At 34.3% G+C, this 19,975-nt stretch overlaps 1 protein-coding gene across 4 annotated transcripts in view; it reads left to right on the top strand.

The window, feature by feature from the left end:
- Positions 1–533: 533 nt before the first annotated feature.
- The window catches only part of LOC109597911 (homeobox protein cut), a 31,955-nt gene continuing 12,513 nt past the window's right edge, over positions 534–19,975 (top strand). For 2 of the 4 annotated variants that reach the window (XM_049968437.1, XM_049968435.1), the window contains exons 1-2: positions 535–1,344; positions 14,963–15,100. In XM_049968437.1, coding sequence (XP_049824394.1) covers positions 1,225–1,344; positions 14,963–15,100 — 258 coding nt within the window. In that variant the 5' untranslated portion in view covers positions 535–1,224. Of the gene's footprint in view, positions 1,345–14,962; positions 15,101–19,975 lie in introns of all 4 variants that reach the window. The other 2 variants (XM_020013695.2, XM_049968438.1) reach the window with 2 other exon arrangements.

Below are 19,975 nucleotides of genomic sequence, written 5' to 3'. Positions count from 1 at the left end.
ATTGATTGTCGTTAAATAATTAAATGATGATATTTCTAATATTCGTGTAGGACTTAACTGATGATATAAAAAGTGTTGAATGACAATCAACAGTTTGAACTATGTTTGAATTCTTCCAACATAAAATTGACGAATTGTCAATCATTTGTCGTTTTATAACCGAATCCAAAAAAAAAAAAATGGTACCATCACTGTCAAGGCCGACCGTCATCATCCCACAGAAGATGTCACCTGTCGATAGGCTCCTCCGCTCGCCGCCGCCGTCCCCCGAAAACCCGAACGAAAATAGAAAAAAAAAATAAATAAATAAAAGAACCAAAAAAAAAAAAACGCAACTACAACAAACGCCAGAACATGCGCCCTAAAATCCATCAGAGTCGTCCGCGAGGGAAGTGAAGTAAAAAAAAAAAAAGACGAGCAAAAACGGGAAAACTCGCCCCGGCCGAGATGTACACGTATATGTGTCGGGTGGCGAGGCGCGAGGGGAGGGGGCGGGGTGGTATGGAATCGAGGCAATACCCGCGACGACTCAAAAGAAACCTCTTCGATTTTTAACTAAAAAGTAAATTCACAGGCCTCGATCCGCACCACACTATTGGTCCCGCATTCGCGCACCGTGCGCGACCGAGACGACGGGACAACAACGGGTGCGTGCGAGCGAGACAACGCCAGCGCGATTGTGTCAAGATGTTGACAGGGTGCGCCACTTACCAACAATGGGGGCGGGGCCAGTGCGAGAGCCCGTTCACGCAGACTGAGACGGAGCGTCGGGCTGGCAGATGCGAGGCGACCGGCCGCTGTGCTCTCAGTGTTGGGACGGCGATCTCGACGTCAGCACGTGACCGCGTGTGGAGTTCCGCGTGAAGCGCGTTCACATTTTGAAACTGACACCCCACAGCAACACGGTGGACTATGTTTTGTCGCCCGCAACAGTCGCAACGGCACCACTGAGGTCGTCACACCCGGAGTTCTTCGTCTGTTGATATTTGAACGATGCGTCACACGGTGATCCGGTGGTTTTGCGATTGATCTATTTGGTGATGGTGTGCGGTTGAGTTTGTTCGGGTTAGCTGTTGTTTATTATTATTGTACACGCACATAAATGGTACACATGTATAAAGGGATTGATGTTGTGTTTACTGTTGAACGAGATAATTACTGTTAATTGATACGTGTTACGGCTAATAAAAAACTGTAAAGCTGGCCAACCTGGAGGAATTACGGATGCAACCGACGGCGACCGCGACCGTACCCCCGGGAGGTGGTGATATGGAAACGATACAGTCGATGGACTGGCTCTTCAAGAAGGAAAGGATCTATCTATTGGCGCAGTTCTGGCAACAGGTAAGTCAAATTTATAACTAACAACTACCATCGTTGGTCTACATAACTTAGACAAGTTGCTGATCAAATTGGAGGAAGTTATCTGGATTAGATAATTTTACCAACAACAATCACACTCAACCAAAACATTTGATCAATGAAAATAGTTATCTACATTAGATAACTTTTTTAAAGTCTTAAAAATCCAATCAAAACAACATTAAATATTTGGTGCCAACTTCTGATCGTCATCCAGTTGATGATAAAAGTTATCTGGATTAGATAACTTTTCTAAAGTGTAAAAGGCTCAACCAAAACAACAATTCAAACATTTGGTGTCAGTCTCTGATCATCACCTAATTGATGGAAGAAGTTATCCAGATTAGATAACTTTTCTAAGGTGAAAAACTTAATCAAAACAACAGTTCAAATATTTGGTGCCAATTTCTGACCATCTCTCACTTGATTAATAAGTGAGTTTTCTGAATCAAATAATTTTTCTAAAACTCAATCAAAACAACAGTTTGGTGACAACTTTTAATTAATCACCTAATTTATAAAGAAAGTTATCTGGATTAGATAATTTTTCTGAAATGTTTACCAACAACAAAAAACTCAATCAAAACAACAGTTCAAATATTTGGTGACAACTTTTCATCATCACCTAGTTAAGAAAAAAATAAATAAGATTTTTTTGAAGTATTAATCAACAATAAATAAAATCAAAACATTTTTCGACTTCATCACCTAATTAAGGTCGTTTTCGAGGCATCCAATAAGATCCAATAAAAAAATATAAAATCAAGTTTTTTAGGCTAAAAATCAAAGGCTGAACTTATCTGTTTATTATTTTTAGTTTGACAGTCGTATTTCTATTAATAAAATTGTTAAGTTTTTTAAAGTATTAATCAGCAATAATTAAAATCAAAACATTTGGTGACAATTTTTCAACATCATCACCTAATTGAGGTTGTTTTCAAGTCATCCTAATAAAGTCCAATAAAAAAAATATAAAAACAAGTTTTTTAGGCTAAAAATCAAAGGCTGAACTTATCTGTTTATTATTTCTAGTTTGACATTCGTATTTCTATTAATAAAACTGTTAAGAAAACAATAACAAACACAAAAAAATGGTTTATTTTTCTAAGAAAATTAACCTTGAAAATATGACACTTAAAATAGGTGTTATATATATTTTAAAAATACCTTGAAAAGTGTCACTTTGTATAACAATAGAATTTTATTGTTAATTAAAATATAAAAATACTAATAAACGATAATTTATTCAAAAATACAAAAAATATATTAATTTTAATTTACGACTAAGTTTTATTGTTGTTTTTTTAAATTTATTAAATGATTCAACTTGACTAAACTTCGATATAAATTAAATTTAAGTGAATTGTTCAGTCCAGTAAAATAAACTTCAAAAGTCAGATTTGGAACTTAGAAAATACACGAAAAGTTAAAGACCATATTTCATAATATTTGTTTTTTTATCACATTACATAAAAGTGATCAAAAGTCTGATTTGATTTTCAAAACTAAGTTAAAAAGTCTGTTTTAAATATTTATTTTCATAATTTTATATAAATATAATATTTTTGAAGGAAACTTGAAAAAAATAAATGTATCTAATTAGATATTTTTAGACTTTTCAGTCTCGATTTAAATTTTTAAATTGTTGCCTTAAATTAAGGACTGAGTAGATTTTTCAAATGATGTATAAAAATATTAAAAGTTGTATTTTGATTTATTATTACTTTCAACACTTGGAAGAATTTTGAAAACTTCAATATTTTAGAATAAATTAAGATATTTACAAATTTACTTTAATTAACTAAACATTTAATTTAAATTGACTACAAATAAAATATAAAAAGTAAAAAATAATCTTGTAGTTCTAATTTGTTTTAAAACAATGATTGAAACTTAAACAAAACTTTCAAAAACCACTTAAGAGGCATGTAAACGTAGAAAATTGATTAAATTTGTTTTAAAATAATTGCCACTAACGACTAAGTTAAAAATTACAACTAACCATGAAGTTAATGATGAAATTTAAATTTCGTCGAAAAATTGTCACTTCTGCGGTCACCAACCGCAGCAGATAAATGAAAAAAAATATTTTAGTTTCCGATAAAACGAAGGAAATCAAACGCGTTTTATCACCAGAAACAATGATTTTATAAACGTTCTAAAACATAAATAATCAAGGTTCCCCGCAATAAAAACAGACAAAAACAATTAATCCGGACCTTGGAACTTTAAAAATGGCCACGCACCAGAACAATCGATGCCCAATCACAACAACGTTTACAGTTTCCTGTAAAATTCACGTCCCAACAAGACAATTCGGACAGGTGCACATATTCTTTTCCCATTAGCGTTAGCGTTAGATTAAGTTAGATTTCCTAGAAGGCCGCGTCGCAAATAAAATTATCGCCTTCTTACAATGTAACAGAAGCCAACAATCTAACAATGAACCGATAAGCGGTGTGCTGCATTCGCTTTCCCGGAACGCACTCGACGAAACTTTTTGTGCAACTGCACCGCGATCCGAGCACGGACAAACAAAAAATGTTTATTTTCGATTTGGACGGCGGTTTTGGGTCGGGCTCGGTGCGGGGGGTCAGACGAGGGGTCACAACCCGGGTGTAAAACTCAATAATTAATTAATTAATTTAATTAATTAATGTGAAAAAAACTGTTATAACCATTGGTGTGAACTGAATTGGTTGAGTTGTTTGTTATAATTGGTCGTTTGATATTAAAAATCGTATTGAATGGAATTTGGCAACAGTTTAGAAACGTCGTTTCACTTAAAAAACGAAGTTTGCGGTTTTCTCTTTGTCCGTAGGATAATTAATAACGGTTTAATTAGTGTATTTTCGGTGTAACAATGTTACAATGCCCATGTTTTAACGTGTCCGTAAAAGTTTAATAGGTTTATTGACAGGAAATGACATGAGGCAATTTTCTAATATGATCAATGAGGACGAGATATTAGTGAATTATTCCTTTATTAAATCAATTGATTGTTTGCATTGTGTGCGCGTATGGCTCGAACGTCGTGCCAGCGAAGCATCAATTGGCATCGAGTATTAGAAAGAAAATTAAAATTAATAGACAGGAAGTTCAAATAAAAGGGTACACACATATACACCAATACATTGATGACATCCTCATTTGCTTATAACTGATGATGAATATTTTTTTTAATTCCTGCCAATTGGGCTCCTCGCCGCGTTTGCGAGCCACGTCTTCGCACTCCTTTCCACTTTGGCCCGGGTCAGGGCTCTCGCCCCTCGTCATTTTTTTCCTCCCCCGACTGGCCACAGTTAACTTACACGTATCGATCAGCTTCGGAATGAGTTTCTGCGGTTCGGCAGAGGGTACAAAAAGTCGGACCCACGACTCCGATCGGCTCATTTAAAAATACACATCGGAAAGACAGTCACACACATGTTTTTAATATATCAAAATTACCCTCTAGTAAATTCATAACACATGTTTCGAGAACTATTAAAGAGTTCGTTTTTTTATTTTCACGTTGCGAGTTTGTGATCTTCTCGTATCCCATCGGGAGCGTTTTTTTTAAGGCTATTAAACTTAATATACGGCGTTCATTAGTTGGAAATATTAATTATTGAGGCGTCCTATCGAATGGCGCACATGTTTTGTCTATATTTAAAGATTGCACCCAACAAAGAAGTTATTTATACCGTAAACAACACATGCAACCCTTAAGATTTCGAGGCCTTTTGCTAGGGGGGTGGCTCATGCACCGACGACTCCGGGGGCCGGATTTGTGCTCCAAAACGTTTCCGTTTTTGCTAATCTGGAGAAATCTGTTACGCCGAAACTACTTCGGGAGGAAAGTAAGGGAAATTTTATAGCGGGATTAATAAGTGATGCTCGAGTTCGTTCCTCCGCGTCCGCATTAGGGTTGAATTGTCAAGAATTCGAAGACGACGACGACGACTATCGAATTATAACCCCCCCGGCCTCCGAAAACGGCTTTAATCTTTTAATGACGCCCGTGTCCGGGGCGATGGAAACGTCGATGGCCGGCCGGAAACAAAAGTCACTGAATATCGAGAGAAATATTTAATGGCCGGGCGGAAGGGGGAAGCGGCACATATATGAGATATGCAGACGACGCAACCCTTTTCAGGACCCTCCGCGCTTTTCGGGAGACGCACGGTACAAAAAAAGGGGCTATCGGGGAAAATCCATACGGCTTCCGCATGCGGAATTATTCACGACGCCGGCCAGCCCCCCCGGATCACTAATTTTCGGGCTGACGCACGCTAATTGACACACTGTCTAAATAGGAAGTAGCCGTTGGGGGACTTTTAGGTTTTTTTTGGTGGATTTTGCAGTTTCAAGACGACTCAATCGATATTCCGAGGGAGCGGGGGTGTGATTTTGATGCGGCTTAAGTTGGCCGTAGGTATGGCATGTGGGGTCTCGATTGACCTCCCCCGAAGACTTATGAACGATTTTGCTATTTACTGTGTGATCAAATATGATTGACCAAGTGTGCAGAAAAGTTGGAATTGTTCAGTAGGCTAAATATTCGTCGTAGATATGTCATGTGGGGTGTCGACTGAGCCCTCTTGAGGAGTTAGAAACGATTTTACCATTTACTGTATGATCAAATGTTATTGATCATTCTCTTCCCCAAAGAAAAAATATTGATTGTATCAATCTTACAATAAAAATGTCCTGTATCACACCTAAGTTAACACTAATTAATGTCACCTAAGAATTTTTAGGTTAAGTTTGGAGGAACAGTTGGAATTTTTGATTAGGCTAAAAAGTCGTCGTAGATATGTCATGTGGGGTGTCGACTGACCCCTCTCGAGGAGTTAAAGACGATTTAATAATATACAGGGCGATCAAAATTAATAGACCTTTTTGTTCCACTAAAAAATGATAATAACATTAAAGTTACACTAAGAACCTCCTGTTTTTTTTTACCCATTAGGCACAACCATGCCTAAATTAATTGTTTATCAAAGTTAAATTAAAAATACACGTAAAATCTGATGAAATCTCATGGTGTGATAAACAAGAGGAGTATAGAAGTGGGATAATAAATTGGTTAAATTGTACACCTTCAATGCTGGTGCTGGACACTTAAACGAAACCGATATTTCATCTGTTAAATTGTTAAATCGATTAAACCGGGCAAGCACTGACAATCGTTTCTTATTTTATCGCATGACTCAGTCATCAATTAATGGCATTAGTTCATCGATATTATTAATTTAAATTAGGAATTGACAGCCGAGTATGATTAATAATTTTCAGGACGCATCGCGCCACAAATTCCCCAACTCTCACGCTCCCGCAACTGAAAACAACTTAATTGACGGGGAATTGTGTACGTGCAATTATTTTTAGACGCGGTCCCGCCGGCAGGAGGGCTAGCCCCAGTTTCACGGTGTCTTCGGCTGTCCCGCCACCGGATCGGCACGCAAGAAATACGAGAAAAAAAAAGAATCGAAATAAAATGAAATTGCGATCGCGGAACGCGTCGCACGACACAAAAGAGTGGCCGGGCGCGGGGGCGTGCGGGGAGCCCCAGTGGGGGGACGCGGTGGAAGAGAAAAAAAAATAACGCGGCGGCGGTGGGAGGAGTTCCGAGAGACGCGGACCACCTATCCGTTCTCCCACTATGTGGGAATAGTGGAGGATCGCAGCCTCCTTTCGACGGCGATCGGCGCGCCCGATTTTTCCGATAATTCGCGGCGATGCCGGACGACTTGTGCCGCCGCGGCGGGGCGGCCGGGCGGCCGGAGGGGGGCCGGATGTCACGCACAATGAGGGAATTTTTACGCCGCAAGAAAGGTCCCATTCATTTTTTTTTTCTTTTTCGGGTTTTGGAGGAACGGGCGAGTGGGTGTTTTGTTTTTTCGGTCGTCGTCCAGCAGCCACCCCCCCTATTCATAAGCAAATGACACCTAATACGGTTTTGTTTCGCTGACGGATTTGAATGCGGGGCGGAAAAGGAAATGGAATGATTGGATTTCAATTTGTTTAAATAACGCGAGGAAAGTCTCGTTTTATAAGCTCCATTCACGGGGTTTAAGAAAAAAGAGCGAGGATTAACAAAAGGGGTGCTTGGCCGGGCGAATTTCAATTAAATAATAATAAAAAAACTTTCGATTCAGGCCGTTAAATGCCATAAATTTAAATTGGGACGATTATTATGCCCATTTTTTTTAACCATTAATTTACCACAATAGTTAAGTGAAATTTAATTAACATTTATTAAATCACAATTAAAAAGTGCAAATGTTTTTTTTTTCTACGTTATTATTATTTTTATTTCAGCATTGTGAGTTAACTATAAAATTGTTGATGTTTGTTATTTTTTATTTAATTAAATTAATTCAATATTTACCTTACTTTTGTTTCGTTAAAAGTTCTCATTAATCTTTCATAATGGTAAATAAATATTTAATTGAACTGTGAAATATCGTAAAATGAAATTAATTTATTTTTTATTATATTTATTTTATTAGTTAAGTGGGACTTTATTATTTATTAAACATTATAAGAAATAAAAAATGTAATAATGATTTTATATACAACAATAAATTTAAGCAAAAATGAGAAATTTTCAATTAATTTTTAATTAAGTTGTAACACTTACGTAACAATTTTGTGTATAATTCAATCAGTAAACAGTTCCGTGTACAATTAAGAAAGTTTTGGCACTTTTTGCCAATATTGTATACAATTTAAAACTCCTTAAAGAGTTCTGTATACAGTTTAAATAGTTCTGAGACTATTTGTATACAATTTATTCAGTTCCATATAAAATTCAGACACTTTTAATCACTTTTAGACACTTTTAAGAAAGTTATGATAATTTTTCAACAATATTTTATACAATTTAGGCATTTATAAACATTTTTAAACAATTTTATATATAATTTAGACTGTTTTTAACTTCTTATAGAGTCCTGCATACAATTAAGACATTTGTAAAAGTATCTTATTGTAAATTTGGCAGTTTTAAACTTCTTAAACAGTTTCACTAACAGTTTAAGATTGTTTAAACATTTTTATATTAAATTTATACAGTTTTAAACTTATTAAACAGTTCGTTATACATTTTAGATACTTTTAAATGTCCTAAACAGTCCTGTATACTTAAATAGTTTTGCATACAATTAAAAAGAGTTGTGAGTTGTATTGAATTTATACAGTTTTAAACTTATTAAACAGATCTTTATACATTTTGAGACATTTTTAAACGTCCTAAACAGTACAGTATAGTTTTAAGACCAATTTGGTGTATTTTAATCAATTTTTTAGCCATAAAACTGTAAACAACAAATATTTGTATATGAAATTGTTGATTTTCGAACAGATAATTGGGCAGAAGTCAACGATGTGATGAAATGTGTAAAAATTGATTTGTTGACGTTCCGAAAATTCGTCGTCGAAGTGATGGTAATTCGTGATTTACACACACCAACTTCCTGTGGCTGCAGATATCTGTTATAGACAGCTTTAACAGATGTGAACGGGCAAAAAACACAAATCGAATGGTGGCAATAAATATGTGAAAAAAAAACGTAACATTCAACCAACATGTGTTGCCGTATGAGTCAATAACAGAAACAGAACGAACGTATCATTTTTTTAAAAGGTTTTCAAATTAATGCCAATCCAATATTGTTAGTAATGATTAGTATTAATATAAAAATTGAGGTTTTATAACTTTTTAACAATCTCTATACAGTTGTACATAAGTTTGTATACAGTTTAACATGTTCTAAACTATTTTTTATTCTTTTAAGACAACTTTGAAACATGTTGATTCATTTTTATATCGTTTATACAGTTCTTAACAGTCTCTATACAGTTGCACATAAGTTTGTATACAGTTTAATATGTTGTTCTATATACAAATATCAATATTTTTCCTCAATTCTGTATAATTTTGTATAGTTTCTTATAAAGTTATTTAATTTTTATACACTCTAAGACTGTAAGAACTGTTGGAAGTTCATTTTCCAATTAATTTGAGTTCGAGTAACGTTTTTTTTCTCCACACGCACCCTTGAAGGTGGGCAGTGATATGCAAATCGGGGGCATTGATTTCCGACGTAAAAATTTCCGCCGATGACCTAAATTAATCGACGGTTTTTAATCAGGCACACGTTTCCCAGAACAGGGTACGACAGAAAACGCAAACCTTGACTTACATACTCGTGTTTAGGAAAATTGAGATCTTGCACGTTCAGCTAATCATCTCGGAACAATAATATTGTTTGACTGAGAATGTGTCGTTAGATTTGAGGGACGCGGGGGCTCAGTCCAATGATACCCCACACACGTCGATGCTTTCGAGTTTTTGTTGTGGGGTTTTTGGAAATTTGGACGCCGGGAGGGGGGTGGTTGGGGTTTTGCACGAAAGTGCAGTGACGCCATTTCACATGCTGATAAACCCAGATTTTCCCGGTATGCAACACTATCAGAAAACACTATCAAGTAACTTAAGATTGTCTCGTGTTTTTCTCACGTCTCGCATATGGTTTTTGTCACGTAAAGAGCACGGATGGTCGGATAAAAAATAACTTAAATGAACGGAAAGAAGAGAGAAACCGAGAAGAGGGTGGCGTTTTTTTCGCCCCACACCCGAAAACTTTACTATTACTTTATAGACGCGTACGGTTCCAATTGACAGGTTCAAGTGATTCGGAACACATGTCGGCGTCACCGCAGAGAGTGGCTGGTGCTGTGAACGACGAACAATCGTCGTGCCATCGGACCATTTTTAGTCGATTTAATGAAAATCCCGGGAGCCGGGATTAAGGCCCATTAAGGCAAATTAAAAGATTTCCGATGATCTCTCAATCCAACCGCCCCCGCCCCCGCGTGCGACGTCGATAATCGCGAAAACCGGAGACACGCCACTCACTTAATTAGGCCGCGTTTTCCTAATTAGTAATCAAGATATTGGATATTTTGCGGAGAGGATTGCTTTTCAGAAAAGTTTTTACTAATTAAAATTGCCTCCTTGCCGCAATCGACAGTTCGACGCCGGCACGGGGTTGAGGGTGGAAAAAAAAAACCTCAATAAAATCCGGCACCGAGGTGGATTACGATTTAACGCCGCCATCCACTCCCGCGGATACTTTGTTTATAACGCGGGAATTAAAAATTTTAACGTGCCCGAAACCGTATTTGCATCTTATTATGTGTACTCTGTAAAAAAACAAAAAATATATGACCGCAATTTCGACGACGGATCCCCCGGTTTTTTTACGGTGCACCCCCTCGTTTTCGGCATGACAGGTTATTTTATTGTTACGACGTCGAATAACTTTGTCGCACTATTTTAACCCTCATTGTTGTTGGCGCATTAACATAAAAGTGTCGGTTTTAATAACTTTTTTACTTAATTTAGACTCGTCCAATTTTTCTAATTAGTTCTGTATATTATTGCACCAATTGGGGAATTTTTATTAAGTTTATACAGTTTAGATTTTAGTATTTTTTAAACAATTATTTATTTAAGCAATTTATACAGTTTAACTCGATACTGTTTAAAGTATTGAGACTTAACCCAAATTTGTATAGTATTTATACAGTTTGAAATATTCTAAAGAATTCTTTTTACATTTAAGACAATTGTAACTTTTTAAAGCAGTTTTTATACAGTTTAAAATTATCTAAACAGTTCTATATACAATTGTAGATTTTTTCAGTTTATTCTGTATAAAATTGTCAGACCATTTTACCTAATTTGTTTATAATTTGTATAGTTTAAAACATTTCAAACAATTATACATTTAAGACAATTATGATTTTTAAAGCAATTTTTATACAGTTTAAATTACCTAAACAGTTGTATATACAGCTGAAGATTTTTTTAGTTCATTCTGTATAAAATTGTGAGAACTTTTTACCAAATTTGTTTATATATTGTATTGTTCCTTATAAAGTCAAGACAATTTTTAGCAATTTAAAACTTTCCAAAGAATTCTTCATTCATTTAAGACAATTCTGATTTTTTAAAACAATTTCGATTCAGTTTAAAAATACCTAAACAGTTTTATATACAACTGTAGATTATTTCAATTCACTGTGTATAAAATTGTGAGAGCTTTTTACCAAATTTATTTATAATTTATATTGCTTAAAATATTTTAAACAATTCCTTATAAAATCAAGACAACTATAAAAGATTTTTAGCAATTTTGTATAGAATTTATACAGTTTAAGACATTCTAAAAAATTCTACATTCATTTAAGACAATCTGATGTTTTAAAACAATTTTTATACAGTTTAAAATTACCTAAACAGTTTTATTACAACTGTAGATTATTTCAGTTCATTCTGTATAAAATTGTGAGAACTTTTTACCAAATTTGTTTATAATTTGTATTGTTTAAAACATTTCAAACAGGTCCTTATAAAATCAAGACAATTGTAAAAGATTTTATATAGAATTTATACAGTTTAAAGCATTCTAAATAATTCTTCATTCGTTTAAGACACTTCTGATTTTTAAAGCAATTTTTATACAGTTTAAAATTATCTAAACAATTCTCTGTACAACTGTAGATTTTTTCAATTCATTCTGTATAAAATTGTGTGAACTTTTTAGCAATTTATGTAGAATTTATACAGTTGAAGACATTCTATAGAAGTACAGTAGTAAATCTCCTTAAAAAATTCTGTATACAATAAAATATCTTCTCTGCCAATCGTGTATAAAATTATCAGAGAAAAACACACGTGTAAAAAATGTGGGTGGTTTTGTCGGCGGGGCAGCGAACGGGTGGAGGGTAGCCGGTTAAAAGTGAAGGGAAAATCCTTGGGCCGTTGCCGGCAATCCGGGGAATTTATATTGAAATATCTCGACGTTACTTCATTAATCGCAACTTGAAATAGTTTATTATTAGATTTTCCGTTTTCCCTGTCTGTGCCCGTGTGCTCGCTAATGCTAATCGAATTAACGGTAATTTTCGGCGAATCGGATGTGGAACGCCGTTTCTTCCCGCCGCCCGTTAATCCGTTTAAGCTCCCGGCATCTACATATCTGCAGTTCGTAGTGCAGTGCCGGAATCTCGGCGGATATTTTTTTTTATTTATTTCTATTTTCCCGTGTTTCCTCCAATTTTTTTTCTGCGTGCCGTTTGCCGTAAGAGCGACGGGGGCACGCCTTGTTCTCATCTGAATCATAACATTACCGATTCAACAACACCTACTTACTGTCTAGATTCTCGGCCCTCGGACCCGTTTCAGTCTCTCACTCTCGGGCAAGACTTGGCGGCCGCCCACGCGACAACAACCAACAACGACCAGACGACAATGGGCACGGGATTTTCGTAGTAAAAAGCCGCGTGCCGAACCGAAATCGACAGCTAAACTTGCCGATTATGCCGACAATTATCTGTACGTCAGAAACGTTAGAGGGGCGAGACATTGTAGGTGACTGAAGGGGTGGAAAAACGGAATGGAAATCGCAAAAGGGTCGCAGTACTAGAGAACCGAAAACTTTTATTAACTAATTAGCGAACGAGGAACGGGAACAGAAAGCTTTGACAGTGCGAAAATTTATCATATTTCGAAATATATATTTTCCCTTTTGGCTTCCCTACCCTTTCAATAATAAGTCGCGGAACCCTTTGAATATTCTTATTGATCAAAATGTGGACTGTATATATATATAAAATTAATGCCCGCGATTCCGAACGGGCCGGGATTATTCGAACGTAACAAATTCGCATTCGGTTTTCGGGGAAGCTCCTTTGTCTTTGACTCGCCTCAAATCAAACGATATTAATAATAATGATGATACGAGTGGTGCATTCGAAACCTGATTTTTACCACCCACTCCCGACGCACACGCGATTTATACAATTTAACACTTCTGTCTACTGTTTTTAATTCAATTTATACAGCTTAAATTTATCCCAATATCCAATTAGGACAATTTTGAAACTTTTTACACTGATGAAATACTTTCAAAACTTTTTTGTATACGATTAAAACAGTTGTAAAGGTTTTTAAGTCATTCTTTATACAGTTTAAAACTTCTTTCTTTATACATTAATCATTTTTAGATCATTTTGTATACGATTCATATTATTTTAAACTCACCCTATTAGTGTCAACAATTTTGTCAGTCAACTATTTTTAATTTTCAATTTATACAGCTTAAGCTTACCTCATCATTTCTGTATATAATTAAGACAATTCTCAATTTTTTTAAGCAATATTTTATACAGATTGGACAGTTGGAAGTCTTCCAACACATTTTTGTTACAAAAAAAAAACAATTATTAAGCTTTTTGGGTAATTTTTATACAGTTTAAAACTTCTTAATCCTTTCAGTATACAATTTGTGATTTTTAGGTCATTTTGTACACGAATCATACTATTTAAAACTCCCTCTATTAATGTCTACACAATTTTGTCAATTGTCAAATTATTTTTAATTTTCAATTTATACAGTTTAAACTTGCCTGAACATATATGAATATAATTTAGACAATTCTCAACTTTTTTTAATCAATATTTTATACAGTTTGGACAGTTGGAAATCTTCCAACACATTTTTGTATATAATTAAAATAATTATGAAACTTTTTAGGTCATTTTTATACTGTTTAAAACTTCTTAATCCTTTCAGTATACAATTTGTGATTTTTTAGGTCATTTTGTATACGAACCATGCTATTTAAAACTTCCTCCAGTCTTGTCTATGCAATTTTAACAACCTCAATATTTTTGTTCATAAAATAGGACAATTTTGAAGCTTTTAAGCAAAGTTTTATACAATTTAGACAGTTGAAAAACTTCCAAAACATTTTTGAGGTCAATTAAAAGAGTTTTTTGGGATGCTTTGGAATTTACAGTCAATTTTGGAGCCTTCTTTGTCTTTTTTCTGGCCCCAGATCAAACGATATTAGGAATGATACAAGTGGTGCATTCAAATCAGATTTTTGCCCACCCACCCCCAGCACACACACACATAGCGTCACACCATTACGTCCATTAACCAAATCGAATTACCGTCTATGCCAGTTAATAAAGTTAATAGTTGAAACCATATCGAAAATTGGATAGTCCTGCCCGCCTAAAACTACCAACTTTCGGATGATCTGACTTTCATTTCATTAGCGCTATTCTAAAACAAAATTACCGGCCTTTCTGCGTCGCCGAAACGACGATGGAGGAAACCGACGCCGACGCGCCGACTATGTGCACTAATTCTATCTGTTAATTTTATTAATCCTGCGTTCCTGCAGATACATATTATCGCAGGACGGAGACGCCGTTCCCCATTCTCATCTCGGTTTTTCGGCCGGGCTCTTTAAAAACATCAAAGTGCAGCCGGATCGATCTTGCACTACCCTTATTTTGCGTCGTCGATAGCCTTTGATAACTAATTAGCAATCAGCCGAAGGGGGGGTCCACCCTTATTTGTCCAGCAACCCTTTCACAGTCCTCCGGTGTGCGGATTGTCGTCGCATCGTTTTGCGTTTTACGTTCATTGTTCGGCGGAATGCGATCGGTTCAAGGTGACGGGATGATGACTTTTACTCAACTCAACAGTTCCTACTCCCAACGATAAGATATGCTTGTTTTTTTTTGCAGAGGGCCACGTTAGCGGAAAAAGAAGTGGCCACCCTCAAGGAGCAACTGTCGAACCAGCAGCCGAGCTGCGAGAGCAAAGAGGGCTCGAACATGGACAGCCAAAACTTCGAATCGGAACTGGCGAACAAAGACAAGGAGGTGAGTGGATTAATCAATCTTAAAGCCGGAGAAAAAACGTTGCAATTAAGATGGGAAAGGTGTCAGATGTTTTTTCCCTGTACACGGGGGGGATGTATTGATAAACAAGCTTGTTGAATGGTTGTTTTTGTTTTTATTCGATGCTCATCCGTTTTGGGGAAGGTATTGAATGGTGTTGCCGCTTCCCATCGTCGGGGCGATGGAATATTCATGGCGCTGGTAATTCTTTTTGTACTGGCAATGCAAATTTCCCGATAGCCATAGTTATTTACTTCATCGCAGTCCATTACTGACATCCGCTACTCATTTGTTAATGCAGAAATTCATTTGTTTCACGCATGTGTGCGTTAGTCCACCACACACACACAAAAAAAAAAATTACATACACACACAACTTTCGAACAATGACAAAAGATAACAGCTTTCGATAACTTGGATATCCGCTTCCTTTTTGGAATTCTTCAAATGAATTTTCGAGCGATAAAACAGGTTCAACGGCTCGTTTATTGATTAAAAATTATCTGGAAATTATTAGCGATACATTCGGACTAATTTTTTTTTTTTTTTTTTTCGTTGTCGAGTACCGTTGCTTCGCCGTGCATAATTTTACATTGCGAACGAAAAAATTAACTGATAACAATTGCGCTTTTTGTCACTTGTATGGCGCCACTGATTCCCTTTGTTCGACACATTTTCCTCCCGTTATCTGCGCCAATCAGTTCGGAACAGTTATGATACTTTACACTGCTTTTTTAACAGTTTATAACTTTCTACATATTTTTGTGCTTAATTGTTTCAATTATGAGACTTTGGGCAATAATTTATACAGTTTAAAACATCATTTATCAACATTTTTAAATCAATTTATACAGTTTAAACTTACTGAAACATTTCTGTACATAATTAAAACAATTATGAGGCCTTTTCAGCAAAGTTTTGTTCACTAAACATTCTATAATATGTTCTATACAGATAATATAGTTGTGAAATCAATTTATACAGCTTAAACTTATATAAATATTTTTAAACAGGATTAACTAATTCTGAAGCTTTTAAGGAATGTTTTATATTATTTAGACAGTTAAAAAATGTCCAAATATACAATTAAGACAGTTGTCAAGCTTTTAAAGCACACTTTATACAGTTTAAAATATCTTAATCTTTTCTGTATACCATTTGTGAAAATATTGAGTAATTATTTATAATAATTTATACATTTTAAAACACCCTTCACTACAGCCTATCCACTTAAAACAATTGTGGAACTATTTTTGTTCAGTTTATACAGCTTAAACTTTTTTAAAAATTTATGTACAAATTTAGTATATTTTGAATTATTTTAAGCAATTTTTTAAAATATTTTAAACAGTTGATAGACTATCAAAACATTTATATAATTAAGACAATAATGAAGCTTTTTAAGCAATTTTTATAGGGTTTAAAACATGTTAATCTTGTCTTTATACAATATGTGAAAATTTTTGGGCAATTTTTTTTAAAATTTGTATATTTTAAAACTTCTCTGACTATAGTCTATTCAATTAAAATAATTATAAAAAAATGTTTATTTCATTTATACAGTTTAAACTTTATATAATTCTGAAACATTTTAAGCAATGGTTTAAAAGAATTTAGACAATTATTAGAATACCAAAACATTTATATATAAAATTAAGACAGTTTTGAAGCTTTTTAACTAATTTTTATACAGTTTAAAATATCTTAATCTTGTCATTATACAAATTGTGAAACTTTTTGGGCAATTTTTTGTACAATTTATATATTTTAAGTTTAAATTTTTTAGAAAATTTATATATACATTTTAAATAATTTTGAATCACTTTAAGCAGTATTTTAAAAGAATTTAGATAGTTGTAAGACTACCAAAACATTATATACAAAACTAAAAACTAAACATTTGTGAAACTTTTTAAGGAATTTTTATACAGTTTAAAATATCTTAATCTTGTCTTTATACAAATTGTGAAACTTTTTGGGCAATTTTTTGTACAATTTATATATTTTAAAACTTTTTACTATAGTTTATTCAGTTAAAATAATTATAAAACAATTTTTGTTTCATTTATACAGTTTAAACTTTTTTAAAAAGTTATATATACATTTTAAATAATTCTCAATAATTTTAAGGAATTATTTAATAGATTTTAAACAATTATAGGACTATAAAAACGTTTCTATGTAAAATTAAAACAGTTATGAAGTTTTGAAAAAATTTTTATACAGTTTAAAACATCTTAATCTTGTCTTTACACAAATTGTGAAACTTTTTGAGCAATTTTTTATACAATTTGTATATTTTAAAACTTAACTTATAAACTTAAGACGGTTTTGGAATTTTTTATACAGTATATACAGTTTAAAACTTCCTAAACAGGCCTGTATACAATTAGGGCAGTTTCGTAAATTTTTAAACCATTTTTACACAACTAAAAAATGTTCTTCCAGAAACACATACAATTAGAAGACATCGATTAAAACACTTGTGAAGGTTTATGCTTTCTCGGACGGATTTTCTTTGTTCGACACATTTTTGCGCCGTTATCATTAAGAAATCAGTACCTTGTGGTGTTTAGAGTTTCCATGCTGGAATAAAATAAATCGCGCGTCGCGAAGAAATTCCGATCCGACAAGAGGGACTTGGGAAGTTTCTGGCATACCTCGCGATCGTTATAAATCGCGACGCACTCGCGAAACTATCGCAAAATAATTCAGATAAGGATTTTGATTTATCCGCTCGCTGTTCCGGTTTCTGTTCGGGCCGTGGCTTTTTTATTTTTCGAAATAGTTTCACGTGTTAGATTACGCTTTTTAGAAAGGCAATACGTTCTGGGTTCGTTAGTATACGGTTACGGGCCGGCGGCGATAGGTTTTATAACGTTAAAAGTAACGAAAGATGGATTTCACGTGTGCCGAATTAGAGTCGGCGATTCCGCCGCTCTCGAATCGCGGATAAAGGAATTAAAGTGTCGTCACGATCGACCTCAGAAATTCGTCGTAAACACGGGGAGAACAAAAGGTTGGCGGAATTACATAAGCCCGTAAATTGGCCATCAATTAAACATGTTATAAAAATAATGTGTTATCGGTCGGCGGCGGTACGCTGAGCGACAGGAACGACGAACCGTGCGGCACGTACGTGCGGCTCGTCGTCGACGCGGTCCAGCGTACGTTTTATCAGCGATCATTTATGCAATATTGATTCGATTCGGCTATTAGGATATATTTTTTGTGGTAGAGGTTATCGGTTTCGGGAGTCAAAAATTAGTGGGACACTTCGCAGATTTCGCTGTACGTGCACCGCCAAGTAACCGGACAGTTTTCGTATTAACGATCGCAGGTGAATCATCCCGCGTCCAGACGTACGTACGTATTTTTAATAATTAGTGGAAAACAATGGTATAATAAAGTAAATGCCGGTACTCGTTGGTGTGTAACCGACCGAAACTGACTAACCTGTTGGCCGTGCCGTGTTTTCGGCTGGCGACCGACCGCCAAGAAAACTGCTGCCCCCTCGTACAAAAACGGGAACGGAACGCTCCGATATCCGATTACCGGCTAATTGATATTGTCAGATGTATTTTTAAAAGCTTTTGGGCCAGACGGGTGGATAATTTAATCAGTTTTATATCGGAATATTTCGAATAATAATCACTCGATTCTTTCAATCACACTTTTCCTGCACTTCATCCACTTAAATCACCGCTCTTAAAAGCTTCAGCAACTCCCGACGTCGGTTTTGTGACTTTGTTTTGGTTACGTTGTGTTTTGGACTCCCCGACTATGTTTGTTTTGATTGTTTCGATCCTCGCACGGTTTTACACAATAATTAACCTTGACGACTATTTTTAGTGAACATTTAAATAATTTAGGATAATAAGTTTATATTACATAAAAATCTAGATTTCAATTAAAATTGTTCTCTCTCTTTTTTTTCGGTAGCAATAACAAAATCCTAATTAATTACTTCTGTAAGGTCATTAAGTAACTCTGTAAACCTTGTGGGTCAAAGGATGGGTCCGTGCGGTGTACCTGATTTAATATTTATATTTTTAATAGGTATACAATTACTTTTATTTTGTATTTAATATATATAATATATAACTTCTTTAGTTTTATTTTTCTACAATTTATACAGTTTAAGACTTAAAAAATTATGATACTTTTGGAACTTTTAAATAATTTTTTTATTTTGTTTTATACACTTTAAAACTCTCTAAACATCCTTGTATATAATTTAAAAATAGTTATAAAGCTTACTTAGTTACAGTTCAAAACTTTCTAAAAGCTTTGCTTTAAATTTATTAATTTTATATAATTTATACAGTTTTAAACTTTCTAAAAAGTTCTGTATAGAATATAGATAGTTTTGAAGCTTTTTAAACATTTTTTTTTACATAATTTATGATTTAAAACTTCTTAAATAGCTTTGTATACAATTTGGACAGTTCTAAAACTTTTTAAACAATTTTGTTTTTATTGTATACAGTTTTAAATTTTGTAATCTTTAATTTTGTGTAATTTATACAGTTTAAAACTTTTTAAACAGCTTTATATACAATTTAGACACTTTTTAAACAATCTTGTATATTGTTTATCTTCATTTTTATCTAATATATAGAGTTAAAAACATTTGTATAGAGTTAATATAGTTTTAGAACTTTTTGCACAATTTTTAACTTAGTTTATACAGTTTAAAAACAGTTTTAATCATGTTTATCTATATTTTTGTAATTTATACAGTTTAAAATTTATAAAAAAATATATACAAATGTAAAATAGGTTTGGAGCTTTTTAAGCAATCAAAAACGTGATTTCGTGTCATTAAGTAGAATCGTTAGACCTTGTGGGTCAAAG

The sequence above is a fragment of the Aethina tumida genome, chromosome 6 (genome assembly GCF_024364675.1).
Source record: "Aethina tumida isolate Nest 87 chromosome 6, icAetTumi1.1, whole genome shotgun sequence".
Lineage (NCBI taxonomy): Eukaryota > Metazoa > Arthropoda > Insecta > Coleoptera > Nitidulidae > Aethina > Aethina tumida.
This window is presented reverse-complemented; position numbering and strand designations above follow the sequence as displayed.